General features: G+C 35.4%; 5 protein-coding genes across 7 annotated transcripts; 3 read left to right on the forward strand and 2 right to left on the reverse strand.

The window, feature by feature from the left end:
• The first annotated feature begins 2,364 nt into the window (after positions 1-2,364).
• On the forward strand, positions 2,365-6,483 carry LOC106414473 (putative U-box domain-containing protein 53). Its single transcript, XM_048754465.1, has 9 exons — positions 2,365-3,477; positions 3,563-3,687; positions 3,775-3,890; positions 3,969-4,174; positions 4,262-4,536; positions 4,665-4,763; positions 4,835-5,218; positions 5,358-6,122; positions 6,212-6,483. Exons 1-9 carry the CDS (start codon positions 3,246-3,248, stop codon positions 6,392-6,394), a joined length of 2,385 nt encoding a protein of 794 aa, XP_048610422.1. The 5' UTR covers positions 2,365-3,245; the 3' UTR covers positions 6,395-6,483.
• A 1,642-nt stretch (positions 6,484-8,125) lies between these two features.
• LOC106413137 (acid phosphatase 1-like) lies at positions 8,126-9,919 on the forward strand. The gene is made up of 4 exons (XM_048754467.1): positions 8,126-8,271; positions 8,425-8,948; positions 9,242-9,451; positions 9,536-9,919. Exons 2-4 carry the CDS (start codon positions 8,551-8,553, stop codon positions 9,711-9,713), a joined length of 786 nt encoding a protein of 261 aa, XP_048610424.1. The 5' UTR covers positions 8,126-8,271; positions 8,425-8,550; the 3' UTR covers positions 9,714-9,919.
• A 4,934-nt stretch (positions 9,920-14,853) lies between these two features.
• LOC106415871 (polycomb group protein EMBRYONIC FLOWER 2-like) lies at positions 14,854-15,852 on the reverse strand. Its single transcript, XM_013856684.3, has 4 exons — positions 15,807-15,852; positions 15,436-15,515; positions 15,206-15,295; positions 14,854-15,112 (listed from the first exon to the last, which is right to left on the reverse strand). The coding sequence occupies exons 2-4, from the start codon at positions 15,513-15,515 to the stop codon at positions 14,992-14,994; spliced, it is 291 nt and encodes a 96-aa protein (XP_013712138.1). The 5' UTR covers positions 15,807-15,852; the 3' UTR covers positions 14,854-14,991.
• Positions 15,853-17,012: 1,160 nt separating this feature from the next.
• Positions 17,013-18,494, forward strand: LOC106415870 (acid phosphatase 1-like). Its single transcript, XM_013856683.3, has 4 exons — positions 17,013-17,213; positions 17,531-17,709; positions 17,829-18,038; positions 18,118-18,494. Exons 1-4 carry the CDS (start codon positions 17,067-17,069, stop codon positions 18,293-18,295), a joined length of 714 nt encoding a protein of 237 aa, XP_013712137.1. The 5' UTR covers positions 17,013-17,066; the 3' UTR covers positions 18,296-18,494.
• A 912-nt stretch (positions 18,495-19,406) lies between these two features.
• Positions 19,407-24,846, reverse strand: LOC125585430 (polycomb group protein EMBRYONIC FLOWER 2-like). 3 transcript variants are annotated; one of them, XM_048754475.1, is made up of 22 exons: positions 24,597-24,846; positions 24,413-24,493; positions 24,170-24,317; positions 24,006-24,061; positions 23,788-23,902; positions 23,519-23,678; positions 23,373-23,423; positions 22,826-22,965; positions 22,656-22,718; positions 22,452-22,573; positions 22,214-22,278; positions 22,058-22,110; positions 21,889-21,942; positions 21,737-21,796; positions 21,439-21,485; positions 21,255-21,355; positions 20,917-21,112; positions 20,794-20,842; positions 20,641-20,724; positions 20,272-20,351; positions 20,042-20,131; positions 19,407-19,948 (listed from the first exon to the last, which is right to left on the reverse strand). In XM_048754475.1, the coding sequence occupies exons 2-22, from the start codon at positions 24,448-24,450 to the stop codon at positions 19,828-19,830; spliced, it is 1,893 nt and encodes a 630-aa protein (XP_048610432.1). In that variant the 5' UTR covers positions 24,451-24,493; positions 24,597-24,846; the 3' UTR covers positions 19,407-19,827. The 3 variants fall into 3 exon arrangements, with proteins under 3 accessions (XP_048610432.1, XP_048610439.1, XP_048610430.1); XM_048754482.1 differs by having other exon boundaries at positions 21,255-21,340; positions 24,413-24,500; XM_048754473.1 differs by having other exon boundaries at positions 24,413-24,500; positions 24,597-24,844.
• Positions 24,847-25,217: the final 371 nt, after the last annotated feature.

The raw sequence follows: 25,217 nt of genomic DNA on the forward strand, positions 1-25,217 counted from the left end.
TAATTTAAAGCATACAAACTTCGAAAAAACATTCAATCAAGTGTGACCCGGCATTTGGTTGACATGGTAGGAAAAAATATCTTCAATAATATTTTAAGAGATGAAAGAAACTTCTGATATATTAACGTAATAAAAAATAATTCAACGTAAATATATATAATTTTGTTTTAACAAATGATTTGCTAAAGTGTTTTTTATTAACTTTGATTTTGTAAATATTTAGAATTATATAATGTTAGATGACATGATATAATATGTTGTATGATATATGCTTTCATTTTAATAATTGATATCTAAATATTATATATCCATCTTTGAGCATAATATATGATGTATATAACGTTATTGAATAACAACAATAACATTGGATGATAATAAGAAAAATAATTAGAGAAGTGTATCATACAAAATGAGAAATAATAATAGGATTTATTTAAAATATTAAAATTATTTATAGTTATTGTAGTTAATGGTAGGATAAAAAATAAAGAGTTTTATATAGATGTTATAAATTCTTTTATAATATATTTATAAAAATATTTTCTTTTAATAATATAAATTTTCAATCGCATCTATAATATATTCTTATCAAAAATCATCATAACAATATATTTAGAATATATTGTTAAACTAACGTACGCAAAATAATCTCTAACAATATATTTAGAATAAATTGTTAAACTGTATGCAAAATAACTTCCTTTAAAATATAGTCAAAATTATTAGAAGTGTTAGTCAAGGAGAATCTATGATGTATAAGTTGTGTAGATAAATATTTTAGAAATGTCAACATATTCATTTGAAAAACCACATTTCGATCAACGAAAAAATGATAGAGTGAAGCTTTTGGTCAAAAAATAAATGATAGTGTGAAATGTTGCAAAGTTGGTGGCACCAAGGAACAATATAGTTTTGGTATTTAAATTTACCAATCATATTTTGGTTATGGATTTATGAGACATGTTTTGGTGAGATGATATATTTTAGTATAATGGAGTTATGTATAATTTTTTGGTGTATCATTAGTAAGTTGAGTAATAAATAAGAGTATTAATTATTTTATAGTTAGAGAAATATAAGGTAATTGATTATTGCATAGTTAGAGAAATATAAGGTGAGACCAAAAACATAGTTAAGTCTAATAAAAGGGTCTAACAACTTTTCATAGGTAGATTTTTTAAAACTCCTTCTCTTTTAATAGTATAGATACTTTAGCATCTACAATTTTAGTTTAAAGCAGGATTTTATAAGTAAATATGATGCTATATATGTTTAAATAATTTAGACTTAATACATAGTTTACAAATTTTATCCATTTTAATGGTGAATGAAATTCTAAATGATTTTTTTTTAAAAATAAAATAAGTTAATTTATCAATTTAACATAATTTTTAAATTTAAATCATATAATACTTCTATTTTAATATAATATAAATAAATTAAAAGTTTATGAAACTAGCATAAAAATATTCTTTATAATAAAATCTTAATTAACACTAATTTTTAATATTATTATACTACTAATTACGAAATTCATACATTATTTTATAAAAAATATTTAGAACTTTTAGTAATATTTTCTTAGATTTTTTATCAAGAGATTTTTTATAGTTAAAAGTAAAATTAAGACAGTTTTATAGGTGAAGTTGTTATATGTAAGATGTGATATCTTAATGATGCCAAAATGTTAGCTAGAAATAAAATAAAAGATTATGTTTTAGAGAAGGTCCATTTAAAAGAATTACACATAAAAAGAAGTTGTTATTTCTATTTTAGTATATTATAAACTATAATTTAAAAGTTTATGATAATAGCATAATAAAAACTTAATTAACCTTAATTTTTAATATTGTTATACTACTAATTACAAAATTCATGCATTATTTTATTAAAAAATATTTAGAACTTTTAGTAATATTTTGTTAGATTTTTTGTCAACATATTTTTTATAGTTAAAAGTAAAATTAAGACATTATTAAAGGTAGAGTTTTTATATGTGTGGATTATATAAGATGGGATATCTTAAAGATGCCAAAATGTTAGTTAGAAATAAATGAAATATGATTTTCTAGAGAACATCTATTTAATGGAAGCATCTTAGCCTACTGGTTAAGGTTTAAAGGCTTCAATATCCATGTCTGGAGTTCGGATCCCGTTTTCAACATGGTGCAAGTAAATTTGGACGGATCACACTACAGAAAAAGACTTACAAGTGATCTTCAACATGGTGCAAGTAAATCTAGACAGATCACATGATACAATTAGGCGTAGATCCTCACTAAATAGATAGTATTGTTGGTTGTCGAATCGTTTATGTAATATTTTTCATAAATGTAATATCATAATATATCAGCATTATAAAAAAACGTCTACTTAAAAAAAAATCACAGATAAAAAAATCGTGATTTCTATTTTAATTGAATACATATCTCATGTTTACTGTATTCTCAAACAACAGTAATAACAAAAATAATTTAAGAAGCGTTATAAGATGATGTGGTTTATTCAAAGGACTTGATTGTGTATGAAATTAGGAGCACGAACGTGCATGGCTGTTCTTTGCGTTGTCTCTGGGAGAGAATACAAGATTCCATCCTCATTCAACTTCAACATGTCAAATTGAGAGAGTCTGCCCCAACTTCTTCTCTTTAGGTTTGAGTTTCTTGACATCTTCTATTCATCATCAGGTTGGTCAAAGCTTTGATTTTTTTCTGGTTTATTAGAGATTATAATTGATCATGCTTGACTTGATGGGTTTCTGGTAAAGTTCAAAAGTTATGTGCTCTGCTCAGATCATACATTTCTAGTTGTGAAAATGATTCATTTTCATAGTTTTGCAAGTATCTCCTCACCTTCTGCATTGTCTAGCTGTCCATCTAATTTGACTTTGGAATGTTTGATCAGTATTCATAATAACTTGTCCAGATTGAAATTTTGAGAGATTTAATTATGATTAATATCAAATTTCATCTTCTTGATCTATGCACTCTCTCTATCAAAAGCTTTGCATTCCTTATTGACCAATGTGATAACAATTTCTCTCTAATGTTCCTTGGTTACTTCCCAAACCAAAACGGATCTTGATTTGATTTCAGTTGTGATGTTGTCCTGACTTATCTCCCAAATGGCTTTGAGACAAAAATAAGCGACGACTTGAAGCGTTGCAGAACTTCTTGTGCAGAGCCGACCCTGACGTTTTAGAGGCTCCAAGCAGCTTTTGAAAAAGACAATTTATTCAGAAATAAATGGACTTCTTTTTCAAAACTTCGTATCTGGAACCCAAACCGGCGGTTCCCGTTAGTACCGGCTCTAATCATGCGTCTCCTTCTCAATCGTTGACCGTTGCGGTAGCTATTAGTGGTAGTACCAAAAGCAAGAATGTACTCAAGTGGGCGCTCAAGAAGTTTGCTTCCGAGAAAAATATCATTTTCAAGCTGATTCACATCCATCCAAAGCTCACTTCTATACCTACACCTTGTAAGTTCTACAGATTTTCTTATTTACCTGAGACTTTATGTGACTAATTAAAGATCCTGAAACTGGTTTCTGTTTCCTTACTAAGCCGGAAACATAGTCTCTATCACTGAGGCACCAGAGGACGTGGCTGCTACTTATAGACGACAAGTTATGGAGGAGACTAAAGAAACACTTCTGAAACCTTACAAGAAGATGTGCGAGCGTAAAAAGGTTTTCTTTTCTTTATCTTGCTTTATCAGATATCTTATAGCTAAATGTGTATGAAACTCACACGTTTTGAATCTTGTTAACCAAAAGGTTGTAGTGGAACTTTTAGTGCTAGAATCAAATAGTGTTGCAGTGGCAATAACCAGAGATATTAATCAGCATTTGATCAGCAGACTTGTTATTGGACGCTCATGTAATGTTGGCTTGTACGGGTAAGGCTTTATCTTTTCTGGTTAAATGTTATGATATTTCCATAGTGTTTTCTCCATGATATATGTGTTGAGACAAATTCACAGGAATAATGATATTACCGCGAAGATATCACACTATGTGTCAAACCTATGCACAGTCTATGTTGTCTCAAAAGGAGTGTATATTCTTTCGAAAGAGAAATTACCTTCAGCTTCAGACACAGAGAGAAATGAAATTTTAAGAGATACTGGTAGTGAGAGAAGCTCCAGCTGTTCTTCAGGTTCAGGGACTATCTCAGGTTCGGATATTTTTAAGCAGAGAGACTCATGTATGCATGATTGGAAATATTGTATTCGATTTTCATTTTTTATTTTATTTTGGGTAGATGCAATGTCGTCAACAAATGCACTCAAATCCAAGTCTCTTGGTCTGTCCAATAAGAGATTGCAACATCTCCCGACAATAGTAAGAGGGGTTTCTGGCCGTGTGGAAACTGATTCTGATGAAACAAGAAGTGTGTGTTCGGATGCTGCAGAGGAAGTGAGCAAGAGAGAAACATCCTATACCGATGAGAGACACGACGGTATGAGTCATATCTCTAGCAACCCTGAATATGAAAATGTTACTGATCAAGGTGAAGATTATTTCACAGACGACCAGGTAGGTTTAAATTTCCATATTTAAACCTCTTCTTGTGGTGTTTCAAAAAAAATGTTTCAAGAGAAAAAAAACTCTTGTGAAATTATGGAAAGCATTTGAAATGAGACGTGTGTTTTCATTGATTTCAGGAAACACTCCAAGAAATTACAAAGTTGAGAGATGAACTTAGACAAGCTCAGGAAATGTATGCAGTGGCTCAAGTAGAGACCTTGGATGCTTCTAGAAAGGTCTTTCCTGAAGCTTCAAAGAAGAAATGGGTTTGTGTGTCTAAATAAAATCTTTCTTGTTATGGTTTCAGCTAAAAGAGCTAAAGTTGGAAGAGCTAACAATAAAAGGTCAAGGAACAAAGGGGTTAGCACAAAAGGAAACACAGCAGAAGAGAATGGAAGAGAAAGAGACTGCACAGAGAAGAGAAGCTGAGATGAAAGTAGCCCACGAAGCCAAAGAGAAGGAGAAGCTTGTAGAAAGCTGCCTTGTGGCTCCTAAGCTGGCTCCTAAGGTGCAATACCAAGAGTTCACTTGGGAAGAAATCAGTACCGCAACCTCATCATTCTCTCAAGATCTTAAGATCGGAGAAGGAGCTTACGGCGCTGTTTACAAATGTAGTCTGCATCATACAGTCGCCGCTGTCAAAGTTTTGCATTCCCCTGAAAGTAATCTATCCAAGCAATTCGATCAAGAGGTACATATATATAAGGCTGGGCATTTTATTCGTTAAATTTAATTTGATTTGTTATTCATTTCGATCCGAAAAGTCCGGTGCCCACCCCAACGTATGCATTCCTAACGTTTTCTCCCTACATTTTCATATTCTCTTTTAGCTGGAGATCTTGAGCAAGATCAGGCATCCACACTTGGTTCTCCTATTAGGAGCATGCCCTGAGCGTGGAGCTCTAGTCTACGAGTACATGGAGAACGGTAGCTTGGAAGATAGAATCTTCCAAGTCAACAACAGCCAGCCACTCCCGTGGTTTGTACGTTTCAGAATCGCTTGGGAAGTTGCATCAGCGCTAGTTTTCCTCCACAAGTCAAAACCGACACCAATCATCCACCGTGATCTTAAACCAGCAAACATCCTTCTTGATCGCAACTTCGTCAGTAAAGTAGGAGATGTTGGTCTCTCCACAATGATCCAAACCGACCTCTTATCAACCAAGTTCACAATGTACAAACAGACAAGTCCCGTGGGAACATTATGTTACATCGATCCCGAATATCAACGAACCGGGATGTTATCTCCAAAGTCAGACGTCTATGCCTTGGGAATGATCATTCTCCAGCTTCTCACCGCTCAGCCGGCTATAGCACTGACGTATACAGTAGAAATAGCCATGGAGAACAACGATGACGACGAGCTGATACAGATTCTTGATAAAAAAGCAGGTGACTGGCCAATGGAAGAGACCCGGAAACTAGCTGCATTAGCCCTGCATTGTACAGAGATCCGAGCTAAAGACAGGCAAGACCTGGAAAAGCAGATTCTTCCAGTATTAGAGAGCTTGAAGAAGGTTGCTGAGAAAGCAAGAAAAACGATTGCCTCTGCGCCGAAGCAACCTCCAAGCCATTTCATCTGCCCATTACTGAAGGTAATATAACTTGTTCATCACGTCATCGGTTTGCTTGCTAAAGAAGTCTCAGGTTGGTTTAGAGAAGAATGTTGTTATGATGTTTGCAGGATGTGATGAAGGATCCATGTATTGCGGCTGACGGATACACTTATGACCGGAAAGCCATAGAGAAGTGGATGGAGGATCACCGTAGCTCGCCGGTGACTGATTCCCCCTTAGAAAACATGACCCTTTTGCCCAACCACACTCTTCATGCAGCCATTGTCGAGTGGTGCCGTAGAAATCAGTAAGGCAAACAAAAGCGAGCGCACCGTGAGGAATGATGTTATTGGAGATTATGATATTATTATGGAGAATGATTGAAGCAATTATATGAAATTGTTGTGATTAGATATCCTTAATTTTATGATATGTATTAGTACTATAACACATGAGATTGACCATGACTTGATTTTTATTAATCATATATTCTCAACTGATATGCTATTTTGTCACATTTCAAAAATGTGATTCTGTTTTCTTTTGGATTTGATTTGCAAGCCGCAAGATAGAAATTACAGAATAGTCTTAATATGTAATTAACATAAACTAGTCTAGAACCCGCGTGCTTATGTTTCTTTCTAATTTGATTTACAGATTTAAAATTAAAATAATAATGACAAATTAATTTTGAGATGATAATGTTGTGTTAATTTTGCCTTTTTGTGATGTTTATTTGAGTTTTAGATCAAGTATTTTGGTTTGTACCTTATTTCAAGGTGCTGATCATATCAATATATATATATGATTTTTTTTATCAGTTACAGTGCAAATATTAGTATTTAAATGTTTTGTATAACACTTTTTCCTGACATCCGATCTTTACTTTATGACTTATAAAATCATGATAAATTTAAATTCAATATAACATGGCACAGACAATACTTCAATTAATTACGGTTGTTACTCAATTGGAATTTCTAAATATAAACAAACTAGTGCTACTTCCCGTGTTATGCACGGACCACAAATCTGTTATATTTTTAATTATCTTACTATAATTGTAAATTTAAATAAATTAGTAATTTTAAATATATTATAATGGATCATATTGCAGTAAACTATTGAAACTATTTTATACAAATATCATATTGTGTTATGTTTGGTTATCCGGAAAGGTGCTCTTTTTATTTGAACTACATTTTTATCTTTAGGGATTTCTTTATTTTTCAGTTATTTGACTCCTTATCTGCTAAATTCCTCATACAAAATATTCATATATTAAGACTGGAGTCATAGATCTATTGGGTAATAGTTTCCTAGTATTTCATTATAATTTGGGTGGAAGTCTATGTATGTTAAATGTTTTGATCATTTGACTATTCTCCCATTACATTACATTGCATTATTCATTTTTGTATATTTTACAATATGTAGTAAATTTGTAATCAATATAAAATGATTGAATGAGTCTCCAATCTGTTATCTTGTCATAGAAGTAATCATATCAGAAGAACATAAATTAAACAAATTAAAGCACGTATATTTATTATTCAGTTTTAGCCAATAGTGTACAAACAAGTTTTGTTCATAACAAGGATTTACAATAATTAATTTTCAAACTATTTAATTAACAATCAATACACATTAACAATTTAACACGGTATTCACGCGTAGCTGCTATGCGTGCATGCAAGTATCTGTTTTCAATGCTCTATTGTTTTTGTTTTAAAGAGTTCTGATTAGGATCCTAGCCAAAATATAATTATATGATATCACCTATAAAATATAATTATGAATAACTCTTAAGAAATTTCAGATGAGCAATTCATTTTTCTTATTATAAAATTCATCTCATAACACAAAATACGATTCAAATACATAGAATTTAAGAATTAACTGGAAGAACATATACATTAGACATTAACCAAATGACCAGTTGTGGACCCCACAGAACTACGAATATTCGGATCCACCCAATTGGATCTGATCTCTAGATCCGAACCCTCAAGACGAACAGAAACAGACAGACACTTTTAAAAAATTGACTTTATCTCCTCATTCCGGCCAGTCCTGTCTTTACCATTCCGATTAGATTATTTTATTTCTTTCTCCTTTGAATTTAAAAAAATAAAATCGAAGCTTTCTTCTTCCTTACGAGTTACGATACTCCGTTAATCCAATTTATCTTTTGAGCAAATTAGCTCAATACCCTGAAAAGAGTGGGATACCATTGAATTAGGGGAAAATGGTAGTGTTGGGGGGAAAAAAATTGAAGGGAAATAGGGTATGGAATGCAAATAGGTGGGAAGTTGTGTGTAGGGAGTACAAATACTCTTATCTTTTTATATTCCTTGGTTCGATAAACCCTCACTCGATTCAAATTTCTCAATTTGATTGCTAAAAGGCCCAATTGAACTTTCATTTTAAAAAAAAAAAACTAAAGTTCGTGTTTTTTATTTCTCCGATGAGGATTTATCACGTCATCTTCCTTGTTGTTTCCTTGTTCTCCTCCGCGTTTTCCGATGAACTTTCCGACCCGTCGTCGATTCTCCAGTATCCGTCGGAGGAGCCCAAGAGAGTCGACGGAGACGAGGTCAATTTGCATTGCACGAGCTGGAGATTCGCCGCGGAGACCAACAATCTCGCCCCGTGGAGCACGATTCCGGCGGAGTGCGCTGACTACGTCAAGGACTACGTGTTGGGTGAAGGCTACGTCGCCGATCTCGAGAGAGTCTCCGAAGAGGCTTCGGTCTTCGCGAGCACCGTCGATTTATCCGCCGGCGACGGCAAAGACGCGTGGATTTTCGACATCGACGAGACTCTCTTGTCCAATCTTCCGTACTACATCGACCATGGCTTCGGGTACGTTTTCTCAATCTCAAAACTTGGTTTAGTTTCTCAATCTCAAAACTTGGTTTAGTTTGGTTTAGTTTCTCAATCTCAAAACTTGGTTTAGTTTCTCAATCTCAAGACTTGGTTTAGTTTATCAATCTCAAAACTTGGTTTAGTTTATCAATCTCAAAACTTGGTTTAGTTTCTCAATCTCAAAAGTTGGTTTAGTTTCTCAATCTCAGAACTTGGTTTAGTTTCTCAATCTCAAAACTTGGTTTGGTTTCTCAATCTTGTTACTCACTACCGAACAATGTTGCATGCAGGCTTGAGCTGTTTGATCACTCAGAGTTCGACAAGTGGGTTGAGAGAGGAGTGGCACCAGCCATAGCACCAAGCTTGAAGCTTTACCAAAGAGTTGTAGATTTGGGGTACAGAGTTTTCTTGCTTACCGGGAGGAAAGAGAGCCACAGGCTTGTCACTGTTGAGAATCTCATCAATGCCGGTTTCCACAGCTGGGACAAGCTCATTCTCAGGTATATTCTTACTCTTAGAAACACATGTATCCATCGCTCTTTGGAACATTCTTACAGCCTTTCTTTCTTTATTTGGTTTTGCAGATCTCCAGATGAACAGCACAAGGTGGCGACGCTGTACAAATCGGAGAAGAGGGATGAGATGGTGAAAGAGGGATATAGGATTAGAGGCAACTCGGGTGACCAATGGAGTGATCTGTTGGGTTCCTCCATGTCTCAACGATCTTTCAAACTTGCAAATCCAATGTATTATATCCCCTGAAGATTGAAGGCAAGGGAAGCTTTATTCAATATTATTATTTTCTAAATTGTATAGTAGACTTACTTCCCCAGAGAGTAATCAAAGTTTTATGATTACCTAAGCTTGTAATTTGTCAGCTATTTTTATGTACTAATGACAGAGAATCCTCTGTTTCAGTAACACTTGTTTCGAGGAAAAGAAAATAAATATAGAGTTTACAAGTAATATTACTTCCATTGTAATGCAGATCTGGAAATTATTAAACTTTTGTTAATTACATCGTCTTAACAAATTGGAGGTAAACACAGGGGCTATCTCCTAGGCTATGTTACTAAATGAGACATACGATAAGGCAAATCTTTATTACCTTCTCATCTTTTTTTTTGAACACCAGTAGCCCAAAAAGGCATATGATCAGATACCATAATACCAGGTATTCCACATATGAAGAAGGGAAAAGTGTGTGCCATTATATTACCCAAACTTGGGAACTCCTGTAGCCCAAAAAATTCAATCATATTATTAAACTGCACAAATATCAAGGCATTCCTTAAAGTTCCTCCTTGTTTCTCATGGTTGACTGTAATCTCATTTAAATCTCCAAGAAATACTGTTTTACCATTATGCGTTGTGTCCATATCAGTAAATGATATTATCAGTAGATTATGGGTCGTAAAAATGCTAGATCTTCTATTCTTTCCTCTTGGTTCCAATGTATGTAAATATCGATATCCAAAATAAAACTGAAAATTCTTAACAAAAATGAAAATTTTGTCTTGTTTCAGAGAAAAATAAAAAAGATGAGATTTTTCTCAAATAACTGATGGTATATTTTCATGATATACACAATCTTAATGAACATAACAGTTTGTTCTTTTTTACTTCACTTATGGAAAAACACGTTAACTTATTATTCTAAACGAAATATTTATGTTTATTATAAAGAAGATAAATGAGCAAAGCATAAAAGCATTCTGGTATAAGAGTATTGTTTACTTCTGGCAACAACAAAAATGTCTTGTATGTGCTTCGACTTCAGTACAATATATGATTACATCAGAGACGATGGCAAAGCCACTTTTTATATTCATGTTCTTTTGAGCACATCACATCAGAGACCATGGCAAAGCCACGTTTGGTCAGGAACCTCAACACAACAAGGCCTGGGTCGGTTTGGTGCTTAGCGCAAGAGTCGTTACATATTGTTGTGCCACAGAAGTAAAACAAAAAGGAGGAGAATTCATAAAGCTGTCAATCTCGAACACATTTCTTATAAGGGAAGGACAAAAGTATAAACACAAATATTGTGGTCACCAAGAATAAGAACTGGATCATAAGATCTGGAGTAGGCCTGGGCGTATTATACTGAACCCGAAGCCCACACCCTAGTCCGAACCGAACTCGTGGGTCCGGATCGGTAACGGATCCGTTAAAAATACCGAATGGGTTTTAAGGCCCAACATTTTGGACTACGGATCGGGACCGGTTGTAAACCGATATCCATAGTAGGTAACCGTTTAAACCGAGCATTTATAACATGTCGCGTATATACATACATTCATAATACACTTACACATATATTGAGAATCTCTTCGGTTCCTGGACTTGTTTACGGCGAGTGCGACGAACCCTAGTTACGAAAAAGCAACCTCGATTCTTGATTTTCATCATTAAGCCGCTCAAACTGGCTACTATAAATCACCTCTCCTCTCCATCTCATGCTTCATCAGACCATTCGAGGATCAAATCAGAGGTATTGTCTCTCCCTTTCTTCGACTCTTGTTCTTCTTTGTTACGAGTAGGCTAGTTACGAGCTTATGTGATTGAACTTAGTGGAGTTAAATTAGTTTAGGATACGGTTTGGTTTGTGGAACTGATTCTGTTTGAACAAAGTTTAGTGTGATTGATTTTGTTGTAACAAAGTTTAGAACTCAAACTGATTTTTTGTCTGTTTCATTAATTTTATTTTGCAGATGGACTCAACATCAACTCTTGGCCGAGAAAGCAGTAACAAAGATGATGAAGGAGAAACTCAAACACCGACTAGTGGGGGCAAGAGGAAAGAAACTCCGCCAACTAGTGGAGCATCATCTCAACCGATCAAAGTGAAGCGTCTCCTCCCGACAAGATCAGATGTTTGGGAACATTACACAAGAACTCCAGAAGATCGAGATAGGTGTATATGCAATCACTGCCAGAACTCATTCTCGTGTCTCACCTCCTCAGGAACATCAAATCTGAAGAAACATCTTGAAGTATGCAAGAACCATCATGCTTGGTTAGCTGGACAGAAAAATAAGCAGCCCGTTATTGATGATGAGGGGAAACTTAAGAAGGCAAAGGTGACTGAAGCTCAGTTTAGAGAAGCTACCAATCAAATGCTGGTGATAGGGCAATTGCCTTTATCATTTGTTGAGAGTGCAGCATGGAAACATTTCGTAGAGAAGGTAAATTCCCTGCTTCTCTAATCTGTATGTTTTTTTTTTCTGTTATCATTTGTTGTAACTAATATAATATGTTTCCTGTTTGTAGACAACCTTGTTCACTCCTCTTTCAAGAAGAACCGCACGTAAAGACATTGTGAAGATGTATGTGGCAAGGAAAGAAGCACTCAAGAAATGGTTCATATCTAGCCAGCAACGAGTATCTCTGACTACAGATATTTGGGTTTCCCAAACAACAGGTTAGCTATAATCTTTTAATCACTACGACATGTTATTTGTTATCTGAAACTGACATATTATTTTTTGTAAATTTTATTTAGGTGCGAGTTATATGGTTGTGACAGTGCACTTCATTGATTCTTCTTGGCGTTTGAAGAAGCTGATCATAGGATTCAAACATATCATGGATCACAAAGGTCAGACTATATCAACTGTTCTTCTCGACTGTTTGTCTGAATGGGGAATAGATAAGGTTTTCTGCGTAACAGTAGATAACGCTACTGCCAATAGTTCTGCTTTGAGGAAGTTTCAGACTACTTATGCTATGGGTTCAGATGAGGCTTTTGTTTTAGATGGAGAGTTTTTACACATGCGTTGTAGTGCTCATATCATTAACTTGATAGTTAGAGATGGAATGGCTGAAATAGATCAGAATGTGGTGGCTATCCGTAATGCGATCTCCTACGTTAGATCACACACTAACAGATTGAGGTCTTTTGAGCTGAAAGTTGATGCCGGTAAGATTACAAGAGGAAGCTTGCCATTGGATGTGAAGACAAGGTGGAATTCAACCTATCTAATGTTGACAACAGCTCAGAAGTTCAAGGTGGCTTTCGATAGGATGGAGACAGAAGACAAGCTCTACAATGATCACTTCTATGAGCTTGATAATGGAGTCAAAAGGACAGGACCTCCTCAGCCAAGGGATTGGAATGCGGTTGATAAGCTGTGTCGGTTTCTCATGATTTTCTACAACTCGACGTTGGTGGTTTCAGCTTCAACTTCACTCAACTCGCATAAGTGCTATGGTGAGATAGTGACTATCGCGACCAATCTCAGAAGTCTCTCTACCAGCCATGATCCTGATTTGAAGTCAAAGGCAACAGAGATGCTGAAGAAGTTTGACAAATACTGGGATGGTGTGAAGAACATTAACAAGATGTTAATTGTGGCTACTGTGTTCGATCCAAGCAATAAGTTGGAGCTTGCAAAGATGTGTTTTGAGGAGTTATATGGGCTGAATAGCGTTGAGTATAATGACATGTTGGAGTCGTTGATCACTCTGTTGAGAAGTTTGTACAAGGAGTACAGTGCAAGACATGGAGGCGGTTTACATCCAAATGATCAGGCATCTCAGTCATCCGAGCAAGTTCAGACTCAGAGTAGGAACCAGAGTATTGAGAGGATGGAGCTTGTTGATGATTATGTGGGTTACAAGAGGATGGATGTTAGGTACAAGCAGAAATTAAGCGAAATGGGAGTTAGAGAAAAGAAGGATGAGTTGGAAACTTACCTCAGAGAATCTGTGGAAACCCCTGATCTGATGCTTGGAGTGGAGTACGATGTACTCTCATGGTGGAGAAAGAACACGTCTAAGTTCCCTATCTTGTCTGAGATTGCCCGAGATGTGTTAGCCTTACAGGTTTCTTCAGTTGCTTCGGAGAGTGCATTTAGCACTAGTGGAAGGCTTCTTGAACCACATAGGAGTTGTCTTACACATTACATGGTTGAGGTTCTAATGTGTACTGAGCAGTGGCTGAAGCAAGACATCAAGATGGAGTCAAAAGTACTTTCAAATGCGCAGATACTTGCTGATCTTGAAGACATGGACAAGCTTGAAAGAGGTAATATCAAGAATTTCTATCTTTAATTCTTGTACTACTTTGACTGTGTAATAATGGTTTTTACTCTCTTTTCAGAGTTTGGGGACAACACAATTCCAGAAGATGACTATGCCATGGCGTGAACGTGAAGCATGAGAAGAGAAGTTCATGAAGCATGAGAGGAGAAGTTCATGGCTTTCATCCGTTGAAGAATCTTGTTTTAGTTTGCTATCTGTTTCTTGTTTTAAGTTTGCTTTCTGTTTCTTATTGAACTTATGCTATCTATTTTCAGTTTGGTGTGTTTCAAGTTGAACTTATGTTATGCTATGATAGCTTTGCTATCCATTTTGCTTTCAATGAAAAATTTTCGGATACGTATGGGTTTTATCGGTTATCTTTGGTTATATATAGTTTATTTCGGTTCTTTGGTTATTTTTTTTAGGTTATCTTTGGTTAAAATCCGAAACCGAACCGATTTTAATACGGTTTCGGGTTTAAGCGGATTTTGAATTATAAAACCGTACCGATCCGAACCCGGTTAGTTCCGAACCGGTCCCGTACAAAAATTCTACAATAACCGAATGGGACTTATATGATAAGATCCGAAAAACCGAAAAACCGATTAGACCGAACCGAACCCGAATGGGGGACCGAAGGCCCAGGCCTAATCTGGAGTATCCTCCTCATTCGTTAAGAGTTCAACCAAAGACTCAACCACCGCTCGAGAGAACCTGCTATTGTTCAACACTTATGAATTACTCTTTGGACCCTTTTATATGCCTTTGAAGAACATTTCAAGAGAAGCTCTTGCCTTCTCTTCGCCTTCTTGTTTTCAATAATGTTGGACAATTCTTTAGAGTCCCCTTTTACTGAATAGTTATTATATCTTTCTGATAAATGTAATATTACCAAATCTTTTATATGTAAAGCAAAATAATAAACTCCTGAATAAAGAAATGTGAATTTTTTTGATGTTAAACCTAAAATTGTTCTTCTCTCTCATTTTTTTTAAGGTTGGCATTTCTCTTCTATTTAAACAGTTGTTTGTGGATCTTCAGTTTGGAGCTCTTCAAGAATGACATAACACTTGTCCATGGTACGGGCGTCAAGAAGACCGTGGTTCCATAGTTTCACCATAAACATTCTCCAGTCCCTACACAAGTACTCACCTTTATCAACAAAACCACTTTCTTCTATGAAAACACTTGTCAAACTAAAAATATAGAGGAAATGAGAGTTAAATTACCAGATCAAATCGGGTCTTTGAACCATGATTGGTCCATGTAATCTTGAGAACGCCTCACATGCCCATGGAATGTGACCATCTGCTAATACTCTGCAAAGTGTCAAGGTAATGCTTATCCTGAGATTATCCTCTAATGTTCACTTTTTTTTCCACAGACTACACATATGCCTCTAAGTTTGTTTGCAGTAAGACTAGACATAATACGTATTAAAAAGAGATAAGACGCATACTGTTGCTTCCTCACGAACGAGTTCCACATGTGCATCATCTCCTTCTCATCCTTAGTCACATCAACGAAATCATCCAGCATCTGAGAGAAAGTAAGAGTTTCAGATAGTAAAAGAGAGAGAAAAATCATTCACTGTAAACTAATGAGGAATCAGACAAACTATGTAACAACCGAGAACAAACAGAGGCAGTTTCGTTTTATAAGCACATTATTAATCTGGTTCTATTGTTCCATATCAGACCATGAGGGCTTGCTCACATATTTCTTATTGAGACCTCTACCATACTATTTAATACCAATTTAGCTCCTATAAAGTTCAATAGAGAGGAATATGGCAAGACTGGCTGCATTGGCATATCATCATATTCATACCCTTCTATCTTCAAAATCTGCCACATCTCGGTCAGAAAGTACTTGCTCTATAGCCTGGGCTGCGATAGTAGATAGAAATTACAAATAGTCTAATATAAATTGTTAAGCTTAATATAATTTCCGAAATATAATTATTTAGAAAACTTCAGTAGATAAAAATGGAATCTTAAAAGTAAAATAATTATGTACACCATTCAAAATATTCATATATGAAGACTAAAGTCATTAAATGAAATCTAATTAAAAGTACTTTTCCTAGTACTTCACTACTTCCATTATAATTGCGTGGAAGTCTGTGTATGTTAAATATTTTGCAAAAAAAAAAAGTATACAAAAAATGAACGAGTGTGATTAAGTCTACAATCTGTTATCTTGTCAGAGAAGTAATCATATCAGAAGAACATAAATTAAACAAATTAAAGCATGTATATTTATATTTAGTTTTGGTCAAAAGTGTAAACAAGTTTTGTTCATAACAAGGATTTACAAAAATTAATTTTTAAACTATTTAATTAACAATCAATACACATTAACACGGTATTGTATTCGCGCGTTAGCTATGCGTGCATGCCAGTTTCTGTATGGTTTTTGTTTTAAAGAGTTCTGATTAGGCACCTACCCAAATTTTATAATTGTGTAAGAATCTGTCAAAACATAGATATTTCTGAATAAACTATAATTATGAATAACTCTAGGAAATTTCAGATGAGCAATTATTTTCTTTTAAATCAATTCATCACAAAATACGATTCAAATACATAGAATTTAAGAAATAACTGGAATTCTACACCTAAACTTGCAAGAAGAACCTTTTTCTTGAAAAAAAAAAAGAAAAAACTTGGAAGAACCTATACATTAATCAGTAGGACCAACTTTTGTGATTAGGCATTAACCAAATGACCAGCTGTGGACCCCACAGAACATCTACGAATATTCGGATCATCAAACCAATCGGATCTGATCTTTAGATCCGAACCCTCAAAACGAACAGACACTTTTAAAAGACTTTATCTCCTCACACACGTCACCGGCCAGTCCTGTCCTGTCTTTATCATTCCGAATTTCCGACTGTTTTCATTTCTCCACTGGATTTGTTTTAAAAAAAGAAAAGCTTTCTTCTTCCTTACGTTACTCCATTAATCCCAATTTTGAAACCATCATTTATATTCCTTGGTTCGATAAACCCTCATTCGATTCAGACTTCTCAAGAACCAGTTGAACTTTCACTAAACCCTAAAGTTTGTGTTTTCGATTTCTCCGATGATGATTTATTACGTCATTTTCCTTGTTGTTTCCTTGTTCTTCTCCGCGTTTTCCGATGAACTCTCCGACCCGGCGTTGATTCTCCACTACCCCAACCTCGCCCCGTGGAGCACGATTCCGGCGGAGTGCGCCGACTACGTCAAGGCAGTGCCGGCTTATTAGGGGGACAAGCGGTGCGACCGCCCCGGGCCCAAGCCCGTGTCCCCCCGTATAATACTAATTAAGGGGCCCAATTTTTTTATAAATTTATATTTTTATATACAAAAAATTATAAATATAATAAATAAAATTGAAAAGAGACCAAATTATTTGATATAAAGATAATTTTATTTTCATTACAAAATATTATTGATTAAATTTTAAAAATATTTTAAACATTATCTACATATAAATTTTAGAGCGTAAAAAAAATATTTTTCGCCCTAGGGCCCTTAACACTATTGAGCCAGCCCTGCGTCAAGGACTACGTGCTGGGTAAAGCTTACGTCGCCGATCTCGAGAGAGTTTCCGAAGAGGCTTCCATCTTCGCGAGCACCGTCGTCGGTTTCAACGGCGCCGGAGACGGCAAAGATGCTTGGATTTTCGACATCGACGAGACTCTCTTGTCCAACCTTCCCTATTTCATCGAGCATGGCTTTGGGTAAAGTACCTACACGTTTGTCTTAACCTCCAAAAACTTGGTTTAGTTTCTCAATTTCCAAAAACTTGGTTTAGTTTCTTAATCTTGTTACTAACTATACCGAACAATGTTGCATGCAGGCTTGAGCTGTTTGATCATTCAGAGTTTGATAAATGGGTAGAGAGAGGAGTGGCACCAGCCATAGCACCAAGCTTGAAGCTTTACCAAAGAGTTATAGATTTGGGGTACAGAGTTTTCTTGCTTACGGGGAGGAAAGAGAGCCACAGGCTTGTCACTGTTGAGAACCTCATCAATGCCGGTTTCCAGAACTGGGACAAGCTCATTCTCAGGTATATTCTTACTCATAGAAACACATGTCTCGCTCTTTGGAACATTCTTAGAGCTTTCTTTCTTTATTTGGACATGCAGATCGCCAGATGAACAGCACAAGATGGCTACGGTGTACAAATCTGAGAAGAGGGATGAGATGGTGAAAGAGGGATTTAGGATTAGAGGCAATTTAGGTAACCAGTGGAGTGATCTTTTGGGTTCCTCCATGTCTCAACGATCTTTTAAACTTGCAAATCCAATGTATTATATCCCTTGAAGAGTGACGAGTGTGAAGACAAAGGGAGCTTTATTCAATATTTTCTAAATTTTATAGACTTACTTACTTACCAGAGGGGTAATCAAAGTTTCATGAGTGCCTTCGCTTGTAATTTGTCAGCTATTATATGTACTACTACTAAAACACAGTAAAACTTGTTTCGGGGAAAAGAAAATAAATATAGACCTGACAGTAATATATATTACTTTCATTGTAACGCAGTAATACTGTAATATTATCATCTTCTTCTTCTTCTTTTTTTCACGTATGCGCCCTTGTTTTCTGGAAATTATCAAACTTTCCTTAATCAGTTTGGTTTATAACATCGTGTTAACGATTTGGATGTAAATACTACATGAGACTTACGATAAGGCAACATCTAACGGAATAATACGTGAAAATATTTGTATTTATTGTAAAGAAAAAGAATGAGCAAAACTTATGAGCACTTTGAGTTTGATATAAGAGTATTGTTTACTTCTCACAACAACAAACATATTTTCAATGCGCTTTAACTTCTGGAAAATAGATTTTTCTTCACTGTGGTGTAATTGTAATTTTTTTTTTCTTTTTGGGAAAACGGCATATTTCCACACCAGAAATTTAGTAACAGTTCCACACGATTTTTCAACCTCGTCTTAATTGCACATATATAGAAGTTGTACAATCTATTTCTACACATTGTCAAAGTTCGAAACCCGAACCCACATGACCCATATATGGAACTGTTATTATATGAAACTTCTGGTATGGAAATATGTCGTTTTCCATTTTTTTTTTTGTTTTGGTAAAAATTGTAATTTCTTTTGTTAATCACAACCCATATATGTACTAAGTTAAATTTCTTTTGATATATATTTTCTTCACTATGGTTTTTTTTTGGTAAAAATTGTAATTTCTTTTAGCAAAAATTGTAATTTCTTTTGAAAACGATGGCAAAGCCACTTTTGTTTTCCTGTTCTTCAAGCACATCACATCAGCGACGATGGCAAAAGCCACTTTTGGTCAGGAACCCCGACACAAGGAGGCCTGTGTCAGTTTGGTGCTTGGCGCAAGAGTCGTTACGTATTGTTGTGACACAAAAGTAAAACAAAATGAAGATAATTCACAAAAGTTGTCAATCTCGAACACGTTTCTTAAAGGGAAGGACAAAACGTATAAATACAAATTTTGCAATCACCAAGAATGGGAACTCGATCGCAAGATCAAAGAGTATCCTCCACATTCGTTAAGAGTTTACCCAAAGACAATCATCATTCGAGAGAGCCTGCTATTGTTCAACACTTACTGATAATTCTTTGGTCCCTTTGAATAACATTTCAAAAGAAGCTCTTGCCTTCTCTCTTCGCCTTCTTGTTTTCAATAACGTTGGACAATTCTTTAGAGTCCATTTTTACTGAATAGTTATTATATCTTTCTAACCAGTGTAATATATTACCAACTAAATCTTTTATGTAAAGCAAAGTAATAACTCCTGAAATTCTTCTTCTTCTCTCTCATTTCCTTTTTTTAGGTTGGCATTTCTCTTTTATTTAAATAGTTGTTTCTGGATCTTCAGTTTGGAGCTTTTCAAGAATGACATTACACTTGTCCATGGTTCGGGCGTCAAGAAGGCCGTGGTTCCATAGTTTCACCATAAACATTCTCCAGTCCCTACACAAGTACTCACCTTTATCAACAAAACCACTTTCTTCTATGAAACAATTGTCAAACTAAAAAATATGGAGGAAATGAGAGTTAAATTACCAGATCAAATCGGGTCTTTGAACCATGATTGGTCCATGTAATCTTGAGAACGCCTCACATGCCCATGGAATGTGACCATCTGCTAATACTCTGCAAAGTGTCAAGGTAATGCTTATCCTGAGATTATCCTCTAATGTTCACTTTTTTTTCCACAAACTACACATATGCCTCTAAGTTTGTTTGCAGTAAGACTAGACATCATACGTATTAAGAAGAGATAAGACACGTACTGTTGCTTCCTCACGAACGAGTTCCACATGTGCATCATCTCCTTCTCATCCTTAGTCACATCAACGAAATCATCCAGCATCTGAGAGAAAGTAAGAGTTTCAGATTGTAAAAGAGAGAAAAAAATCATTCACTGTAAACTAATGAGGAATCGGTCAAACTATGTAACAACCGAGAACAAACAGAGACAGTTTCGTTTTATAAGCACATTATTAATCTGGTTCTATTGTTCCATATCAGACCATGAGGGCTTGCTCACATATTTCTTATTGAGACCTCTACCATACTATTTAATAACACTTTAGCTCCTATAAAGTTCAATAGGGAGGGATATGGCAAGACTGGCTGCATTGGCATCATCATATTCATACCCTTCTATCTTCAAAATCTGCCACATCATCATCAACTTCATCTTCACTATCTCGGTCAGAAAGTACTTGTTCTATAGCCATGGGCTGCGATAGTACAAATCACAATCAGTTGTAATCTTCATAAGAAAGAGAGCTAAAGAAGAAATAGGTCACCTGAGATCGGTGAGAGTGAAAGAACTGTCGCTTTTGAAGGAGGCTACGGCTGGAGGAGACAGAAACATTGAAAACATCAGTCACCTGATTTGGGATAGAGAATCAAAGAAAGTAAAACCATACTTCCTCAATTCCGACCGTTCAATAGATAGCTTCCTCGTTTTTGCAAACTGCAGCATCGTACTTCCAACTACTGACTGCACATTATCTGGATCACCACCTGATTGCACATCTGCAGGAAGAACTCTTTGACCAGACGACTCACCAACCCCATTTCCAGGTGGTATTCGGCTCTTCTCACTTCTAACAGGATGAGCATCTGAAAATAAAAATTAAAAAAAGATGTACCAAACGATCCAATGATGTTGAATGCACATAAGAAACTAAGACATAAAACTAGACAGGCTCTCATGGAAAAAGAAGGAAAATCCAAGTAAGATGCATTACAAACGACCACTAACCATCAGTCTTATCTAGCACCTCGCAGCCTAGTCCAAGTTGGCGCCCCTGCCTTGAGCTTCGTACTTGACTCTTTTGCTTCCTACGTCTGTATTTCTTTGAACTGTCATATAATTCTTATGGTCTGTAAGACATCCAAATGCTAGTAAGATAAGTAAAGGAAACATAATAGGCCAGATTACTTACGAGAAATACAATGTTTGCTGCTTTGGGTCAACACCGCCCTCATTGATCTGAGAAATAAAATTTATGAACATTTACATTTACAAAACTTTGCTAAGAGTGATCATCAAATTGGAAAAACTAGGCAGACATAGAATATATTATAGCATTAACTGCTACAAGAAGGTTTAACAGTTCAGCAGCGATGCCATTGTAATGTGGCAAATAACAAGGATATTCCAGTTATGCTATTTAACCACTCCAAATGATCAACATCGGAAAAAACTAATGGATATAGAGCGAACAAAGAAGATGCGCTAACCTCGGCGATCATTGTCTCACTCTTAAGAGACACGTTTACAGCCTGGTATTCTTCACTTACCTGAAACCCAAGCGGAGCAGATTAGTGGCAAAATAAAAATAGGAAAAAACAATACTGAGAAAGATCTCTAACTGAATTTTGAAGTTACTAACCCAAAACTCAAAATTGAAGAGATCATGGGTTGCTGGCAAATGATATTTCAGGCCCTACAACATGATTGGGAACAAAAACAAGGATTGCATCACTACAAGTACTAGTCAATATAGCTGTCAGTATATCTCTGTCTGAGAGGTATGACTGAGAATGGAAATGAAAGTCCACCTTGAAACTGCCACATTTTACTAAGCAGATTGAACAAGAAAAGTCTTCAGTTACTGCAAGACACAAAGCAAACAGAATCCAAGATGTTACTTACAACAAGAAAGATGATACCAAATTGGTCTTTACCTACATAGGTTAGTGATTATAAAATATTACCTTCAGTCTTCTGCAGTTTGTTGTTATAGTATTTGTAATTGAAAACTACATTCCCTTTTCTCAACCTATGCAATGAATGTAGCATTGTGATTTAGAGTCGACATTATAAGTTGTAGGTAACACTTACAATTCAAGAAAACTGACAACTCTAGATTAAGAAAGGTCAACAGAGTTTATACAATTGCAATAAACCACAATGAGATGAGGAAAGAAAGATTGTAGACTAAACTAAAGTTACCTGATAATTTGTACGAGTGAAGAGGCAGAGATGCCATTATATGAAAATGAACTATAAGGAGATTTTTCTGTTGCCCCAACCAGTTCTGCAGATATGGTGACTTGCACTTGTTGGGGTGAGCTCTTCAAACAAGAAGTACAAGAATTATAAGATTACCATTGCACAACATTCTCAGAACAACGGATGGAAGTATAGCAAAGTTACCGAGGTGAGGGGATTGCTGGGAACTTGAATCGAGACACACTTTTCCTCAGCCATAGACTTTAGCTGCAGAAATGGACAAGTTATACCCAGTAATGGTTTCATTTAAATGGTGAAGAGCATAACATACTTAAACAGAAATTAAATAAAAAGATTTAGGAAATAATATTTACCTTGATGAAGCAAGGCTGCATTTCAACAAGAGAAACTGAGTTTACTTTCTGTCCCAATTCCAAGTCTGCAGAATTCTGCCACGTTGCATAGAGCGATTGAAGAGGTATTTTGCTCCATAGGCAATGTCCTCCTATATTTCCTGCAACAACAACAAAAAAACTCTCATTTATCATAGAAGAAAGAGACTTTGAAAATAAAAAGATAAAAAGGTATAAAATAACAATAATAGCATGAGGTTAGAACAAAAAAAACACAGGAATTTCAAATCAGATATCATTTAAATCCCCAAACCGTGCTTGCATTTTTCATTGCACATAGCTTTCTCTATTGTATACATAGAAAAATCAGTTTCTTTGGTTCGTTATAAATAGGGCTGCGAGTTCAATACTCAGTAAATTTCATCTTAGTCTTACTGCTTTGAAAAACTCTTAGGGTCAACACATAGCTATATCATTTAGCTATTAAACAGGACTGAGGTTTATATATTTCCACAATATGACATGGAAAAAAAATAGCACATAACTTTTATAATCAAAATAATAGTACCTGAGTGTATAGTGCTTGAATCCATGCCAAATTGAGAGTTTTGCGCACCAGCTACAAGAAAGAAAAATCATTTAATCAGTTTATTTGGATACAGGACATCTATGAATGTCTTCAAATAAATTTGTCCATCACTCAATCTTAATCACCGAAGCTGATAAATAAGATAGCCAGTGATCCTGATTTTGCGTCCAAGGCAAGCCTGCTCAAATCAGGGAGAAGAAAGTTGGCTTGAGCTTGACTAACTCCATCAACCCCCAGGACACTAGTAAGGATGCATGCTCGATTGAACCTATATACTGCAGAATACTACAATTTGAGAATTAAAAAAAAAAGAATGTTAGCAATTAGAAGATGAGGTACAAGTGACATCAGGTAATGATCAATGAAAAATTCAGTCTGAGGTTCAAACGCCTACCTCTGCAGCAGGCTTAGGAGAAACGAGTCTTGCCAGCAAAATATACAGAGGGAACAGTTTTTGAGTTTGTACGCCAGCATCTGTAGTCCCCGAAAGGAACACACTCATTTGTATTCTGCACCAAAGCATTTAGGTGTCGGATGAATAATGAGATAATAGTCTTAGTAACTAGACAAAAACCAATTAAGATTCTGAACAGAAGACAAAACGAATTTTACCTGCTTTTATGTTTTGCTTCAATCTTATAATTCAAACATCTCTGAAGAAACAAAGGCTACACCAGAGAGAGAGAGAGAGAGAGAGGAGAGAAATAGTTAGGATGGCTACTCATAACTAATCATATTCTCAAAAGAAATGTAAGAGTTAAATAAAAAAAACATACTTTCTTAATAGCACGGCGCTGGATAATGTTGTAGAATTCAACAGGCTTGCAATACGCTTCCAAGCTCTCTTCAGCAGCAATCTTCTCCTCTTCAGACAAATGCACACGGGGGTCTTCATTGCACATCTGATCTGTGCTTCTTGAACACCTACGATTTGTAAGCAACCTCATTACAAGTGTTCTCCTGACTCATTTCTCGAGCTTTCTAAAATCTACAAGTGTGTCAAGTGAAAGAGGGCATACGAAGAGGTTTGACGAGTGACGAGAGGGATGCCTGGCATTCTCGCTTACGAGATCATCATAGACTGCTATTGCTTTTTCCACCTTCAGCCTGCGAATTAAAAAAAAAAAGGGTCTTTCGTCAAAACAATCCACAAGTAGAGAATCAATTCTAAGCTATTAACAGAAAACAAAACGGAAGAGTGACCTTCGAAAATTCCGCAAAAACTTAGAATTCAGAGAGATGTCCGATTGAAAGAGTGGAGGGTGAGGATCAGGAAAGGGAGATGGAACAGTTTAACCGACACACACACAACAAAAAACCCTAATTTTGAGAATTATCTTGGAAGCCAAACACAGAAGAGTGTTTTGAAGCCAGTAACCATTCTTGTCTGATTCTTACCAACTTAACTCGTGAATTGCCTTTGTTACCAATTTTTTTTTCCTTTTTTTTTTCTTAACGATTAGAGACGAGTATGAACCTAGACGATACTAGATGAAAACTATTTTATTGCTTCAGTTACAAAATAAACTATTTCATTACTTTTCAATTATTTTATTTATTTTAATAATAATATACTAATTGTTGACAAAAGTATACTAATTAGAATTTAGAAATAAATATATATATATTAAAATTTGACAAGAATGTTAAGAGTTTGGGATTTTTTTGGATCATATGTTTAAACGTCATTCACATATACATAAAAGATTGAATTATGTTGAGGTTTAGTTCGAAACTTAGTGGGTTTGGTGGGGATTCGTCTACCCATTTATGTTTTTCTAAATATATTATAAAATCTAAAATTACTTCAAAACTATATACAAC

Source organism: Brassica napus, chromosome A2, assembly GCF_020379485.1.
Source record: "Brassica napus cultivar Da-Ae chromosome A2, Da-Ae, whole genome shotgun sequence".
Classification (NCBI taxonomy): Eukaryota; Viridiplantae; Streptophyta; class Magnoliopsida; order Brassicales; family Brassicaceae; genus Brassica; species Brassica napus.

What these genes read in the sequence shown, in the direction of transcription:
- LOC106414473 (XM_048754465.1), top strand. Translation starts at nt 3,246, where the DNA reads ATGGACTTCTTTTTCAAAACTTCGTATCTGGAACCCAAACCGGCGGTT. An exon ending in AGATGTGCGAGCGTAAAAAG is followed by an intron (nt 3,688 to 3,774) that starts GTTTTCTTTTCT and finishes GTTAACCAAAAG; the next exon opens with GTTGTAGTGGAACTTTTAGT. An exon ending in ATTATTTCACAGACGACCAG is followed by an intron (nt 4,537 to 4,664) that starts GTAGGTTTAAAT and finishes CATTGATTTCAG; the next exon opens with GAAACACTCCAAGAAATTAC.
- LOC106413137 (XM_048754467.1), top strand. Translation starts at nt 8,551, where the DNA reads ATGAGGATTTATCACGTCATCTTCCTTGTTGTTTCCTTGTTCTCCTCC. An exon ending in TACATCGACCATGGCTTCGG is followed by an intron (nt 8,949 to 9,241) that starts GTACGTTTTCTC and finishes TGTTGCATGCAG; the next exon opens with GCTTGAGCTGTTTGATCACT. An exon ending in TGGGACAAGCTCATTCTCAG is followed by an intron (nt 9,452 to 9,535) that starts GTATATTCTTAC and finishes TTGGTTTTGCAG; the next exon opens with ATCTCCAGATGAACAGCACA.
- LOC106415871 (XM_013856684.3), bottom strand. Translation starts at nt 15,515, where the DNA reads ATGCTGGATGATTTCGTTGATGTGACTAAGGATGAGAAGGAGATGATG. An exon ending in TCGTTCGTGAGGAAGCAACA is followed by an intron (nt 15,296 to 15,435) that starts GTATGCGTCTTA and finishes GACACTTTGCAG; the next exon opens with AGTATTAGCAGATGGTCACA. An exon ending in CAAAGACCCGATTTGATCTG is followed by an intron (nt 15,113 to 15,205) that starts GTAATTTAACTC and finishes GTACTTGTGTAG; the next exon opens with GGACTGGAGAATGTTTATGG.
- LOC106415870 (XM_013856683.3), top strand. Translation starts at nt 17,067, where the DNA reads ATGATGATTTATTACGTCATTTTCCTTGTTGTTTCCTTGTTCTTCTCC. An exon ending in TTCATCGAGCATGGCTTTGG is followed by an intron (nt 17,710 to 17,828) that starts GTAAAGTACCTA and finishes TGTTGCATGCAG; the next exon opens with GCTTGAGCTGTTTGATCATT. An exon ending in TGGGACAAGCTCATTCTCAG is followed by an intron (nt 18,039 to 18,117) that starts GTATATTCTTAC and finishes TTGGACATGCAG; the next exon opens with ATCGCCAGATGAACAGCACA.
- LOC125585430 (XM_048754475.1), bottom strand. Translation starts at nt 24,450, where the DNA reads ATGCCAGGCATCCCTCTCGTCACTCGTCAAACCTCTTC. An exon ending in TCTTCAATTTTGAGTTTTGG is followed by an intron (nt 21,797 to 21,888) that starts GTTAGTAACTTC and finishes CTTGGGTTTCAG; the next exon opens with GTAAGTGAAGAATACCAGGC. An exon ending in CAGCAAACATTGTATTTCTC is followed by an intron (nt 21,356 to 21,438) that starts GTAAGTAATCTG and finishes ATTATATGACAG; the next exon opens with TTCAAAGAAATACAGACGTA.